The sequence below is a fragment of the Macrobrachium nipponense genome, chromosome 19 (genome assembly GCF_015104395.2).
Source record: "Macrobrachium nipponense isolate FS-2020 chromosome 19, ASM1510439v2, whole genome shotgun sequence".
NCBI lineage: Eukaryota > Metazoa > Arthropoda > Malacostraca > Decapoda > Palaemonidae > Macrobrachium > Macrobrachium nipponense.
Window position 1 is genome coordinate 791,811 of NC_061088.1, and position 14,161 is coordinate 805,971.

At 37.7% G+C, this 14,161-nt stretch overlaps 1 protein-coding gene across 1 annotated transcript; it reads left to right on the forward strand.

The window, feature by feature from the left end:
- Positions 1 to 276: 276 nt before the first annotated feature.
- On the forward strand, positions 277 to 12,866 carry LOC135213382 (protein O-linked-mannose beta-1,2-N-acetylglucosaminyltransferase 1-like). The gene is made up of 11 exons (XM_064247362.1): positions 277 to 565; positions 1,134 to 1,246; positions 1,526 to 1,638; positions 2,607 to 2,789; positions 3,504 to 3,738; positions 4,366 to 4,508; positions 5,190 to 5,269; positions 5,983 to 6,070; positions 6,585 to 6,760; positions 9,000 to 9,252; positions 12,374 to 12,866. The coding sequence occupies exons 1-11, from the start codon at positions 441 to 443 to the stop codon at positions 12,569 to 12,571; spliced, it is 1,707 nt and encodes a 568-aa protein (XP_064103432.1). The 5' UTR covers positions 277 to 440; the 3' UTR covers positions 12,572 to 12,866.
- The last annotated feature ends 1,295 nt before the right edge of the window (positions 12,867 to 14,161 follow it).

Genomic DNA, 14,161 nt, shown 5'->3' on the forward strand with positions numbered 1-14,161 from the left:
CTATTCGAAATAACAACTGTCCAATGAGAATCTTACTTTAGATTACAATCAAATGCAACTTGCAAGATCTAAAATGTAACATTTCTTACGTTAGTAGACTTACACTTTCGAGTCACTGTGACTATTTAACAAACTAATTATTACAATAAACTATTACATTATAAAACTGCAACTATCCGACGAGGATATTACGTAAAAAAAAATCGTCGTACCAAATGTAGGAAGTAGAAAAGATATATTACGAACGAGTTTCCGAAAGACTTTTCCTCCTCTAAGTCTCTAACGTAGGCTCAGTCAGCCAGTTGTTAGTGACGAGTATAGACATCCTGTGCAAAATATCCATGAATTATTAATCCATTTATCCGTTTAATATAAGCAGCATACATAACGACACGATGGAGTATGTTGCATAAAGTGACTATATTTGCAACTAAAGCAACATGAAAGTGTTACTGGAGTTAGCCATTGTTTTTGTACACACGTCAACATGGACTCAGGCGACCAATATTCACCCAATCAACGCTGAGATACGGGACACACCGGCCTTGCCTGTTCCTTCGCTCAGGTGAGGATGAAATGTCATAATAAATTGTCTTTTTAACGCATTTTACGACGAGTTGCTTGAATGCTTGCATAGGCAAAAACTTCATCATGTACAATAGCTATAACACGCAAGCATCTAAACACTTAAAGCATAAAATCCACATGAATTATTAGAATAAAGTGCCATGTTGGTCGTAATGCTAGCGTGTGTAAACGTTGCAATACGCGCAATTGCTTTCCTATACGAACATGCGTACTACTTCATGACACAGAGGGAATTTTAGAATATAATAAAACTCTCTCTCTCTCTCTCTCTCTCTCTCTCTCTCTCTCTCTCTCTCTCTCTCTCTCTCACACACACACACACACACACACACACACACACATACACGCACACACAGGCTCTTTCACGAAAATAACAATTTATTCACAAAGATATAGCTGTAAGAATAGTTAATGAATGCTGCATACACGAACATACACATATGCACGCACTCATACAGAAGACACAAAATAAAAGTAGTGCAAATATAGTAGACCGGAAGCTGGAGATATATATATATACTTATTCATTTATTTATTTATTTCAGATCACAGTTACGATGGGCAGCAACGCCTCCCAAAGGTCATATTTTCTTAGCGTCGGATACAGAGATCTGTCCGAACTCTTTAGCGAACATCGATCCGAAGTTTGAGGAAAAGGGTATGTTTTTTTTCGTAATCCTCTCTCTCTCTCTCTCTCTCTCTCTCTCTCTCTCCTCTCGTCTCTCTCCATCTTCTCTCTTCTCTCAGACTCTCTCTCTCTCTCTATCTTCTATCTCTCTCTCTCTCTCTCTCTCTCTCTCTCTCTCTTCTCTCTCTCTCTAGGGGGCCTAACGTGCGGTGAAGGTGTAAGCGAATCATTAACTTGCGCTGAAAATTCATGTTTCATGAAACTTGAAACTTTGATCGATTCATTTTTCACTTCGTCCCTCCATTACAGAATTAAACAAGACCGTGAAGGCCATTTTCGAAGGCTCTCCTCCGGAGGACACCATATCCATCATCACCGTCGTGGGGCGAATTGTCGCTAACGCTTTCGTTCAGGGGGTGCCGGTAAGTATAAGCCTATAGACCTATATCGTCATTCTTCTTCTTCTTCTTCTTCTTCTTCTTTCTTCTTCTTCTTCTTCTTCTTCTTCTTCATAAAAATCTTTGTCAGTTTTATGTCTTTATTTTAAATTTGATGGTTCCTTTCTATCATTTCCAATGTTAAAGATACATAGCTCTTAATTCCTGATGACAAAGGGCTCGCTCCAGCTATAGGCCTATTGTTAGTGTTAGTTTAAGAGCTTATTTAACTTTAAAATGGTTTGACAGCTTAGCTTTATATTATAATAATCATTTTCAAATGTGCACTTTAATGTGCTTTTTCGCTATCACTTGTCATAATCATCTCATTTTTTAAAATTAACTTCAAAAAGCTAAGGTGATATAACTAAGCTTATTTTTACGGAATATCAAAATAGACCTATACTGCTTCGTCTTCTTCTTCTTCTTTATAAAGCTCTTTCATAGTGTGCCATGTTTTTTTTTTTTATTAAGGTTCCTTTCTCGCATTAATATGTAAAAGCTAGGTCTAGAGTCAAATTATGGCTAAGTCTAGTGTCACTAGACTAACTGTAAGTCTAATGTCACTATAGACTAATTGTAAGTCTAAAGTCAGTAGGCTCGTTGTAAGTCTAATGTCACTAGGCTAAATTGTAAGTCTAATGTCACTAGACTAATTGTAAGTCTAATGTCACTATAGACTAATTGTAAGTCTAATGTCACTATAGACTAATTGTAAGTCTAAAGCCGGTATCGTTAGTCTGATGTCACTGAACTAATTGTAAGTCTAATAATGTCACTAGGCTAAGCCAAAAGTCACAAGGCCAAGACTAACGTCACAAGACTAAGTCTAAGTCTAATGTCACTAGGCTAAGTCTAAGTGTAACACCACTGGGCTAAGCCCAAGTCTAATGTCACTAAATTAAGTCTACATGGCTATGCTAAGTCTCAAGTGTAAAATGTCTCCTGAACAGCTGGCATTAAGCAACAAGGACATCAGACGGGCAGCCATAGGCGTGATATCAGCTGTGGTGGTCCACCAGTCCTCAGGTAAAATCCTACGCCATTACAGACACCCTTCCTACAGTCCTTCCGGACTCCTAAAGGCTTTTATCCAGTCCTTGCAACCTGGAAGGATTCTAGTCATCGCCGGACCGGTACGTATAGGCCTATGCGTTGTTAGAGAAACGTTTTCTTTGAGCGATTTGTTTATATATTGGCTTTCTTTTAATTTGTTTTCTGAATCTGTGCCTAAAATTCTATAACTTTAATGACAAAATTATGGCAAATGAGTTTTTTTCTTAGAGTATCATAGTAAGGTAAAGTTTTGCAAGCAGTATCTCTGTTCATTTTTATCAAAACTGATAAAACAGCCATAAATTCAGTTTGGAACCACTCCTCTAATTCCCACTTGGAACCACTTACCAACATTCTAATTTCCAAGTGAAACTACTTATAAATACTTACATTTTCACTTATAAATCAAAGCAGGCTCGCTACCTCGACGAGAACATCGAGAATTTGTTCCATTTTTAGATACATCTATTGCGTAATGTCTAACAAAAAGATAGTAAGTCTTAAACACTTACCATCACTCCCACTTGGGACCACTTATCAACGCTCTAATTCCCACTTGGAATTAGTTACTAAGACTCTAATTCCCACTTGGAACTACTTATTAAAACTCCAATTCCCATTTGGAATAACTAAATAACACTTAGATTCCCACTTACAAAACAAAACAGACAAGGACCTCGAGAATATTTCCTATATTTTTAGACCTATCCTCTTGTATAAGATTTAGTGAGTCTGGAAACACTTATCAACACTTTTTAAATATCCACTTGGAATCACTTACAACCCAAAAACAGGCCCGCTACCTCGACGAGGACCTCAAAAAGTACTTGACTGACCTCGGAGTCGACATACCTGAGGCAGGTTTCCACCCCAAAGAGGTGAGACAGACCAGTACCAGGAGAGCTCCTGTCATGATGATCACGTGGGTTGGGGCTGTGGGCGGAAGTACCTTCGGCTCCACCAGTCGAATTATGGAACCGGAAGCGAAGCAGGGTCTCTTCCAGGAGTTCTACGTCCCCAAGATTGAGGGTAGGCCTAAGCAGTTCGTCGTGGAACTTAAGAACTTGAAGTATTTCAAGCGGGTTGGGTTTCGCCATGGAGGCTGGTGACGTTACAATGGAAGAAATTTCTAAGATAGTTTTCTAATATTTCTGACTAAATTATTACGCAAGCTGATTAATACAAATGTTAAATTGAGGGCTAAATTATCGTAGATTAACCTGTGTTACTGATTATAAAGTATAACACGTTTTAAGGAAAGAATTTAACTTTATTTTCACTTTATTACCTATCATTTATCGCCCTGAAGACAGACGCCTAAGCTAAGAGAATTTGAGGAAATTGTTTTTTAATATTTCAGACTAAATTGACACAAAAGCTAATTTAACACTAATGTCAAATCAAGGCTAAATTAACATAGATTAACCTGGGTTATTGGTTATAAAGTGGAACACATCTAAATGGAAATAATTTAACATACATAATTGACTGTCGTCTTCAACTTAAAAACTAACTCCATTAAGATGGGAGGTATTTTTGAATCTAGGGAGAGAGAGAGAGAGAGAGAGAGAGAGAGAGAGAGAGAGAGAGAGAGAGAGAGAGAGAGAGAGAGAGAGAGAGAGAGTTTTGCTCAAGTGTTAATTTCGCTCCTTTCAGATGTTAGCTGGTGTGGAACTGAGGGCCTAGCGGTTCCACGCTGGTCCACGAAGAGCGAATGGAATGCCAGGAGGGAACTTTGTCAGAAATACGACGGATATGGCAGCTTCTGTTCCTGTCCTCCTGTTCCGCCGGAACCTGTCGTAAGTTGGTAGGCCTAAGCACCCGTCGAAAGTTGGTAAGCCCCAACGCCCATTGGTCTAAGTTGGTAGGCCTAAGCACCCGTCCAAAGTTGGTAATTAAGCCTCAGCACCAGTCGTCTTAATTTGGTAGACCTAAGCACCCATCGAAAGTTGGTAAGCCACAGCACCCGTCATTTTAAGTTGGTAGGCCTAAGAACCCATCAAAAGTTGGTAAGCCTCAACACCCATCGTCTTAAGTTGGTAGGCCCTTATAAGCACCCATTGTTCTGAGTTGGTAGGCCTAAGCACCTGTCGAAAGTTGGTGATCCTCAGCACCCGTCATTGTAAGTTGGTAGGCCTATGCACCGGTTATAAGTTCCTTATGAATGAATTGAACATCTATGCATATGGTAGGCCTAGGTACAAGTTTTTTTTTATGAATGAATGAAGTACCAATGAGTAGGGTATTCACTGTTGTAAGCTCATTGTGAATGGGATGAGTTGAGTATCAGTGCATGTGGTAGGCCTAAGGATGCCATAAGAAACTGAAAAGATGATATGAAATATACCATTAACTATTAACATAAACGTGATTATTAATTCTCTCTCTCTCTCTCTCTCTCTCTCTCTCTCTCTTCCCTTCTCCCTTTTTTCTCTCTATCTCTCTCTCTCCTCTCTCTCTCTCTCTCTCTCTCTACACAGCCAAGAATCAACGAGAGAATTCCTCTGGCATCTGAATTTCTTGTGGTGGTGATGGCCAGTAGGCCTACTGCTCTACACAGGTAAGATTCTCATGATCTAGTAGTTTATATTTTGATATTACAGGATCCAATTACTCTTAAAATAAAAAATGAATAAAAATAGACCCTCAAGATTCAAAGTACTATATTCCGTTTTCTAAAGCACATTTATCTTGAATTTTTTTAGGCCTTTCAGTAAAAAACGCTCTGAGAGATATGTTGATTGTTATGAAAAAATTAATTTTAAAGATGTTTATATGTATGATATATTCTCATGATTTCTTTTTTAATTATTTATCTCTGGTAAATTTATCTTGATATTTTAGGCCTATTGTCAAGAATGATCTGACGTATAAATCTTTTTCTTGAGCTCATTTAGTATCTTTTCTTTAGGCCTATTGCCAAGAATTATCTAGTATACAATTATTTTTCTTAACCAAATTTATGCGAATTCCCTAGGCCTATCGCCAATAATACTCCGGAAGATATTCGTATTGGGGAAACAAATAGCTTTCGGGAATCTGTTCGGTACCCCTTATCAATCTCAGATTGATAAGGGGAACCGAACAGATTCCCGAAAGCTATCCTTACTCTTTTTAAAGTTAAATATATGTACATTTACATAACTGTGGATTTGTTTCCCCATTTGAAGACTCGTGCTACTATGAAGAATTTTTAATTATATTCTGATTAATATGAGTGAACAAAAAATATGAGACTTAAAAAAATAATTTTAAAAAAATACTTCATTATAGGCTGTTGGTGAGCTTGGCAGAAGCTGGCACAAACCGGAGCAACATCCTGGTGTTCACCAGCGAGGTCTCCGAGCCGGAGCTAGGTCTAGTGAGTGTCTTGTTATACCCTGATGTTGTTGATTTAATAATAATAATAATAATAATAATAATAATAATAATAATAATAATAATAATAATAATAATAATAATAAGGTCATAAAAGGCTGGATTACATTTCTGTAACATTTTTCAAAATATATTCTTAACATTTCTCAAAATTCCTCCATAATGTCTCTGAGATTAGTTCAGAAATGTTTCTCGGTGCTTTCCTGTAATGATTCTCGCAGTCTTTGTTCGGTGATACTTCTAAAAAAAAATCTAAGTCTTGTGAAGTAATGTTTCTCAAGGAAATCCAGCAAATCTTTTTAACTTATTTTTCTCAAGAAAACCCAATAAATCTTTTTAAGTGATTCTTCTCAAGAAAATCCAACACGTCTCTTTTATTGGCGCATTTTTAGAGATACCTCTAAAAACATCAAAGTCTTTTTAAGTAATGCTTCTCAAAAAAATCCAGCAAATTCTCTTTCAGTGATGCTTCTAAAAAAATCCCCAATCACCTTCAGGTATGCCAGGCCCACGGAGTCTTCCACGAGTGGACTGGGAGGGCGTCGGACTGCAACGGACTCCACAGGGCACGCCTTTACGAGTCCGGCCTTAGGGCGGCCCACATCCTGCGTCCACAGGCCCAGTTCTTCCTCGTACTCGAAGACGACATGCTGGTGGAGCCTGACGTCTTCGGGTGAGGTGAAATGGCGAATCGAACACGCCATCTTTTTTTTAAATGTCAGAATTTTATTGAAAATTTTTGTTGTTGCTGCTATTATTAGGGGATTAAATTGGCATATGGATATTTATATATGTAGCTATAGTAGATTCACATTAACCGTGCATCTGATGTCTATGCCAGTCCCTAACGACGCTCCTGATTGGCTGTTGATGAGCCAATATGGGGCTGGAAACTGTAGTCTCTCTCGAGAGAGTTCACATAGGCAGGAGGTATATGCTCCACCTCTCCTGAGGGATATACTTCTGAAAGACGTACCCCTCAGGATAGGTGGAGCATACACCCTGTCTATGTGAACTCTCAAGAGAGACTAGGAGTTTCCAGCCCTGTGATTGGCTTATCAACAGCCAGTCAGGAGCAACGTAAGGGATGGGCTAGACATCAGAGGCATAGTTGATGTGAATCTACTATATATATATATATATATATATATATATATATATATATAGATATATACTACAGTGGGCAGATATCTATATATATATAGATATATATATATAATACATATATAATATATATATAATACAGTGGGAATATAAATATTATATTTATATGGTTTATAGGCCTACTGGTATACATCAATAATCATATCAGGCTAATAAAATGTTAGAAATATTAAATCTATCGAGTATTCGGGGGCATATTTATAATTATATCAAGTTAAAAAATGTTAAATGTTATTAGATCAATCGGGGTTTAGGCCTGAAGTGTTCATCGTGACGTCACTCCAGAAAGAAAAAAACTCTTATATCAATTGCTTAGTTTGGCCAATAAAATTGTTAACTCCGCGCCATTTCCGATATTACTTTGAATGAGAGTTCTTCAAAAAACCAATAATATCTTTATTCCTTCTTCTTCTTCTTCTTGCCCCTGGCTCTAGTGTTACGAAGCGATCTTTTTTTTTCTTTTGTTGCCCATTCCGATCGGGCAGGTATGAGACTAAACAAAATGCCTCAAGAGTGGAATGGCTCTCTCTCTCTCTCTCTCTCTCTCTCTCTCTCTCTCTCTCTCTCCAGAATGGCTACGCTATTTCCTTCGTGTCTATTAGGAAATTCAGAGAGTAATTTAGTGTATTCTAGTCTAGTAATCATTGTCATGTTAATGGAGACTATAATTAACCGGTTTAAATGAGGACTCGGTCTATAGTCTCACAAACGCAAGAGTTCAATGGCATATTTTTGATCCCTAGGTATGGCTGTGCAAATTCTTTCTTTTCTGTTAAGAAATTCAAAACGATTCTGATACTATTTAAGAGTCTTGGAGTCTATTAATTATCTCTGTCTTGTTGATGGAGACTATAATTAACCGGTTTAAATGAGGACTCGGTCTATTCTCACAAACGCAAGAGTTCAATGGTCATTTTTCATTTATCCCCAGAAAAAGCAACGCTCATTCTTTCACGTCTATTAAGTAATTAAAACGATTCTGAGATTTTTTAAGAGTATTGGAGTCTAGTAGTTATCTCTGTCGTGTTAATGGAGCCTAATTAACCGGTCTAAATGAGGACTCGGTCTATAGTCTCACAAACGCAAGAGTTGATGGCCATCTTTTTTATCTTCAAAAAAAAAAGCAACGTTCAGTCTTTCACGTCTATTAAGTATTTAAAAAGATTATGAAATTATTTAAGAGCATTGGAGTCTAGTAATTATCTTTTCATGGTAATTGGGCCTAATTATAACGAGTCCAAATGAGGACTCGGTCTAAAATGATGACAACACTGATCTTCGACGGAGAGGTTCGAAAATGGTGTTGCCATTCGTCGAACGTCGACCTTTTCGCAACCGGATGACTCGGCGTCGCTGGAAAAGGATTATAACCCTTTTTTTGTATATGTTCCTTTTCCTCTCCCTCCATGTCTCTCCAACATCGCCCACTCACCGTCCGCCCCCCTTCCCCCTCTCTCTCTCCCTCTTTCTCCCTCCCTCCCCACCAAAGGCATCTCTCCCCCTCCCTCCCCCCGCCCACGAAAGGCGGTGGTAGGCGACAGCAGAGAATGTTGTCCTTTTCAAAGATTGGAGGAATGATTAGTAGTACCAGGCTCTGAGAGGAAGTAAAAATATAGATACAGGAACAAAATAAAATAGCAATCACTGGATTTTTATCTCTAGCCAACGTTGATAATGAGTTGATAATGCTACCAATTCAGCGATAATAACGATAATGATAGCAAAATTACTTTTTTTCCCCGAAAAAGATGGCTGACGAAAGCGCGCCAAAATCTCGAAGGCGACGATCGGTTCATATGCATCAACACGATCTCCCTGAACGACGATGCAGGGAACAATAACAGCAGTAACAGCGGCAGTAACAGTAACGACGCAAATAACAGCAAAGGGGATAGTAGCAGTAGCAGCAGCATCAGTGTCGATAAAGGCGAGAAATTCATGCCCGGATGGGCTGCGTCTAGGAGAGTTCTGGAGGCCATGTTGCGTTTCTGGCCTTTGGCGGTAAGTGTTAAAAATTCTTCACTTTTGGAGAGATTTTTAAAAAAAATATTTTTCAATTAAATTCCACAATTTCCGGTTGAATATGGATCCCGGATCATTGATCCATTATCCAGCTATAAAATACTTGAATACACCCTAAAATTTATCATAAAAGATAGCAACTTAATTATGTACTGTCATCTCATAGCGAAATAGTTACAAGAATATTTTTATAATTTTTAAGACAATTTCTCTGTTAAATTCCACAATTTCGGACTAATTATGGATCCTGAATCATTGGTTCATCATCCAGCTATAAAATAATTGCCCTAAAATATTTCCATATATCATAAAATTAATGAAAATATTAAAACTAATAGCATATTCTGTCACATGTATATATTCATAATATTAAAATCACTAAGAACATCAAGAAGGTTGACACTTCCTTATTCTTAAATATATATAAGTCAGTATTATAGTTTTTATTACAATAATAATGGAAATAGATCACTTGCATAATTTTTTGGTTAATTCCTTACGAATGTTAAGAATAGCGATTATAAGTAAGAATATAAGCATTAGATTAATAATAAACTTGGAAATATTGTACTTACTACTGTTACTATAATAATAATAATAATAATAATAATAATAATAATAATAATAATAATAATAATAATAATAATAGTAATAATAATAAAATAATAATAATAATAATAATAATAAAAGCATATAATGTATATATATATATATATATATATATATATATACATATACATATATATAACGTGTGTGTGTGTGTGTGTGTGTGTATGTATATATATGAAATTGTCACAATACTTGAACCCAGCCTCCTCTCTCTCTCTCTCTCTCTCTCTCTCTCTCTCTCTCTCTCTCTCTCTCTTTTATAAACCGGACAAAATGGCAGAAGAAGAAGAAAACTATAAAAAATGCTATATTGGTCTAGGAGTTCGGGAGCGCAATGACTCAGCACTTTCTGGCCGTAGCCGATTTTAACCGGAGGGATGAGTCTAGAAAATGATCATATGTAACATCTGCTTCAGAGAGAGAGAGAGAGAGAGAGAGAGAGAGAGAGAGAGAGAGAGAAGAGAGCGTAGAGGGGAGCAGGGGACGGGACGTTTGTTTCGTTAAATAATGAGTCTAGAAAACGATCATGTGTGGCATCTGCCGAGGGTCATGAGCCGCTTCGCTTCAGAGAGAGAGAGAGAGGAAGAAGAGAGAGTAGAGAGAGAGAGAGAGAGAGAGAGAGGCTTGCTACTTGGGAAAATAGGAGAGAGAGAGAGAGAAGGATGAGAGAGAGAGAGAGAGAGAGAGAGAGAGAGAGAGAGAGAGAGAGAGAGAGAGAAGGGAATTGCCAGCAAGTAGTACTACTGTTTATACAATTGGCTAGTTCTAGATATTACTGAGAGAGAGAGAGAGAGAAAGTACGAATTCAGGGAGACAGGAGAGGAGAGAGATGAGAGTGAGAGAGTACGGATGCAGAGAGAGAGAGAGAGAGAGACGAGAGAGAGAGAGAGAGAGAGAGAGAGAGAGAGAGAGGTAACCCTCTTTTTTGCGAACTCCACGAATAGATAAGAACCCGGGACTTAAACCCTGTCATTTAAGATGAAAGAACTTGAAGGATCCTTAGTATGCTTCTCTCCCTCTCTCCCTCCCCCTGGTTCCTGAAATCTCTCCCCCTACCCCTCTTCACTTCACCTCCCTTTCCCATCTCAGGCATCCTTCATGAATCCTTAATATGCAAATTACATCTACTGCCCGCATGACAATTTGGCTGCCATGACAGTCTATGCTAGTACTATATCTTCGATTTGGTGGTTTTGTATATATATATATATTATATATATAATATATCTATATATATATATATGTATATATATATATATATATGTATGTATGTATGTATATATATGCATGTGTGTTTGTGAATGGTAGGGAGTTCGATATAGGCCTAGCATCTTTTTTGCAAACTGAAACCCGTTGCTGTAAATCCATAGAAATATGTAATGGAGAATAAAATAGGATTTATAGACTTACAATAAATGTCCTCATTTCTTTTTGGCAAATTTTCTATTTTATAATCAAATATAGTTAAGATTCCACAAGGCATTTGGTTATATATGCCTACTGGTCATTCAAATAGTGTGGTCTCTACTCTTCCGATAAAGGATGGCATAGCTTACAATTTTTTTTTTTTATGAGTTATCTTTATTTACATTACTTATTTTAATTTTGCTTTTACTTATTATGACAGCTTATACCCTTATACTTTTTTTCCTGGTGTGTGTAATACATAGCTTTCGAGTGATGACCGCTATGTTTGATTATTGGAAAACGATAAAGAAAATAACACTCCTCTCTCTCTCTCTCTCTCTCTTCGAGGTTGTAATAAACTGAAATGTTTAGTCAGCAGCTCTATAAGCGTTTAGTGGCGAAAGATTTAAAATTCGCATAGTTTTGTCAATGTTATAATGTAGCTTCTAAACACGTTTGAGCGGCCAACAATGTTAATAATAGCGGTTAATAATATGTTTAGGCATATATATCCTTTAATGTGTTTAGTTTTATATCCTACATGTTAGTCACGCATCCTATAGGTGTTTAGTCTTATATCCAGTGTTTAGTTATATGTCCTGAATGTGTTTGTTTCTATATCCTAGATGTGTTTAGTCCCATATCCTATATGCGTTTAGTATTATATATCCTAGATGTGTTTAATCCCATATCCTGAATGTGTTTGGTCTTATATCTCAGATGTGCTTAGTCTTATATCCTCTGTTTTGTCGTATAACCTAGATGCATTTAGTCCTATATCCTAAATTTAGTCCTATATCTTAGATGTGTCTAGTCCTATATCTTAAATGTCCTAGTCCTATATCCTAGCTTTAGTCCTATTACCTGAATATGTTTAGGCCCAGTTCCTACGTGTGTTTAGTCCTATATCCTATAGATTCATTCCCATATGCTAAACGTTTCTCTAGTCCTATAAATATGTTCAGGCATATACGTACCTCGCATGGAGTCCTACATCCTAAATGTGTTTAGGCCTATACCTGCCAAAAGATCACCTCAACAAGCCCTTAGACTAACTTACTCCCTCTCCCTTCCTCCTCCGAAGAAGCGCGACCTCCAGTGGACATCCCTGCTGGACTACTGGGCAGGGGACACCCCTTGCTTGCCTCCTCCGAGGTCCTACGTCAGACATGCAGCGGCGGGGATCCTCACGCTGGGGGCCGACCTCTCTCCAGTCTTCCCGGAGGAGGCCTCTCGGTCGGAGCACATGCTCAGGCCCTTCGTGATTCGGACTATGAAGTAGTGATAGTGACGATGGCGCCGAAGGAGGGGGAGTGAATTAAGCCCTTAGGGTGATAAGCTCAGCTCGCATCCAATTGTGAAGGGTTTATTGAAGAAGATAGACAGATGGACTGATAGATAGATAAATAGATAGTAGTAGTAGTATTTTTTTATCAGGGATAATATAGTACTACATATGAAAGGTAAATAAAAAAAAAATGATAATAACAAACATAAAATTCTTCAATAAAACCTCATTATAAAAACTGCAATTCAGTTTTAAAAAATGAATAAAATACTCTTTGAGTTACTCTTCACTGACAAAAATTAATAAATCAATAAATTGATAAATATTAATATTAAAACTTTTATTCCCTTTTTATCAAGGCTTTGAATCAGGTCTATACTTTTTTTCTCTACAGGCGAGATTCTCAGGAATAAGGAAAAATTAAAGTTATTCTGGACGCCTTATCCGTTTACTCTTTCATTTTCTAGATGGACTGTTTCCTCATCTCGGTGGCGTCTTCAGGTCCAGATTACAGATTAGCATACTAATTTTTATTGGTGCGTAAGGAAGTTTGAACGGTGACGTCATTGGGGTGCCAAATTCCTATTGGTTAGCGGGTCTCTACTTTTGTTGATTGTCTGGGCACTGGGCAGCCACACTGACACCCTGGTGCTCCGTAGGACGCGTCCTATGAAAGCGTCTTGCATCAAAGATGACGCTGTCAAAAATGTAAAAATATCAGAAGTACTTTTCTAATGAAATCACACGGAGCATTTACAAACCTCAAACCTGCAGAAATTGTTAGCTTATTAACTATGTGTGCGAAAGCGAGGGAGCAGCTCTGCTTCTTGACATCCATAATGTTTCTGTTCGTGAGAGCAGAACTTTTAGAATCCTTTAAATGGCCTTAAGTTAAAAAGTTAAAGTCCTCCTTGGCCTCTGCGAAGCTCAAAGGACAGGCGCTGGTCTCCTGATTCTTTGGCTGACAGGTCCTAATGCCTAAAGACAGGTGGCCCACTGTTTAACCTCACCAGCCAGAGGGCTGATACCTATTCTACTCGTACTCAAGTTTTCAGATCGCTGGGTTGGCTAGCCATCGGGGTTTATGTAATGGTGTCATCCCCAAGCTATCAGTTTTGAACCCCGGTCCTCTCAACTGCATAGGCGAGAATTAACCTTGCCACTGCACCACCATAGCTGGTAATATCGTCTAAACTCTAAAGAAAAGTAAGACTTCTTCTTCTTTGCCTTCAGTTTTTCCCATTATGGGGTCGCAGTTTCTATAGTCAGCCTTCTCCATCTTCCTCTGTCCTGAACATCTTGTTCTCTTAGACCATAAGAAAAGACTACTAAATGAAATTGTCTCATTAAACAGCTGAATTCTATATAGAATATACCTCGTAAATTATGTCTTCGTTATTTTTTTAAAATATGATTGATAAATCCTTAGTATTTATATGATTTTACAAACTGAATTTAGTTGTTCCTTTATTATGGAAGGATTCACAGAGGTATACATTTTTTAATTGTACAAAACACCACGCGTATTGTTTTCTCATACATAGATAGACAGATACCTCGATAAAAACAGTAAGAGGAAAGAGG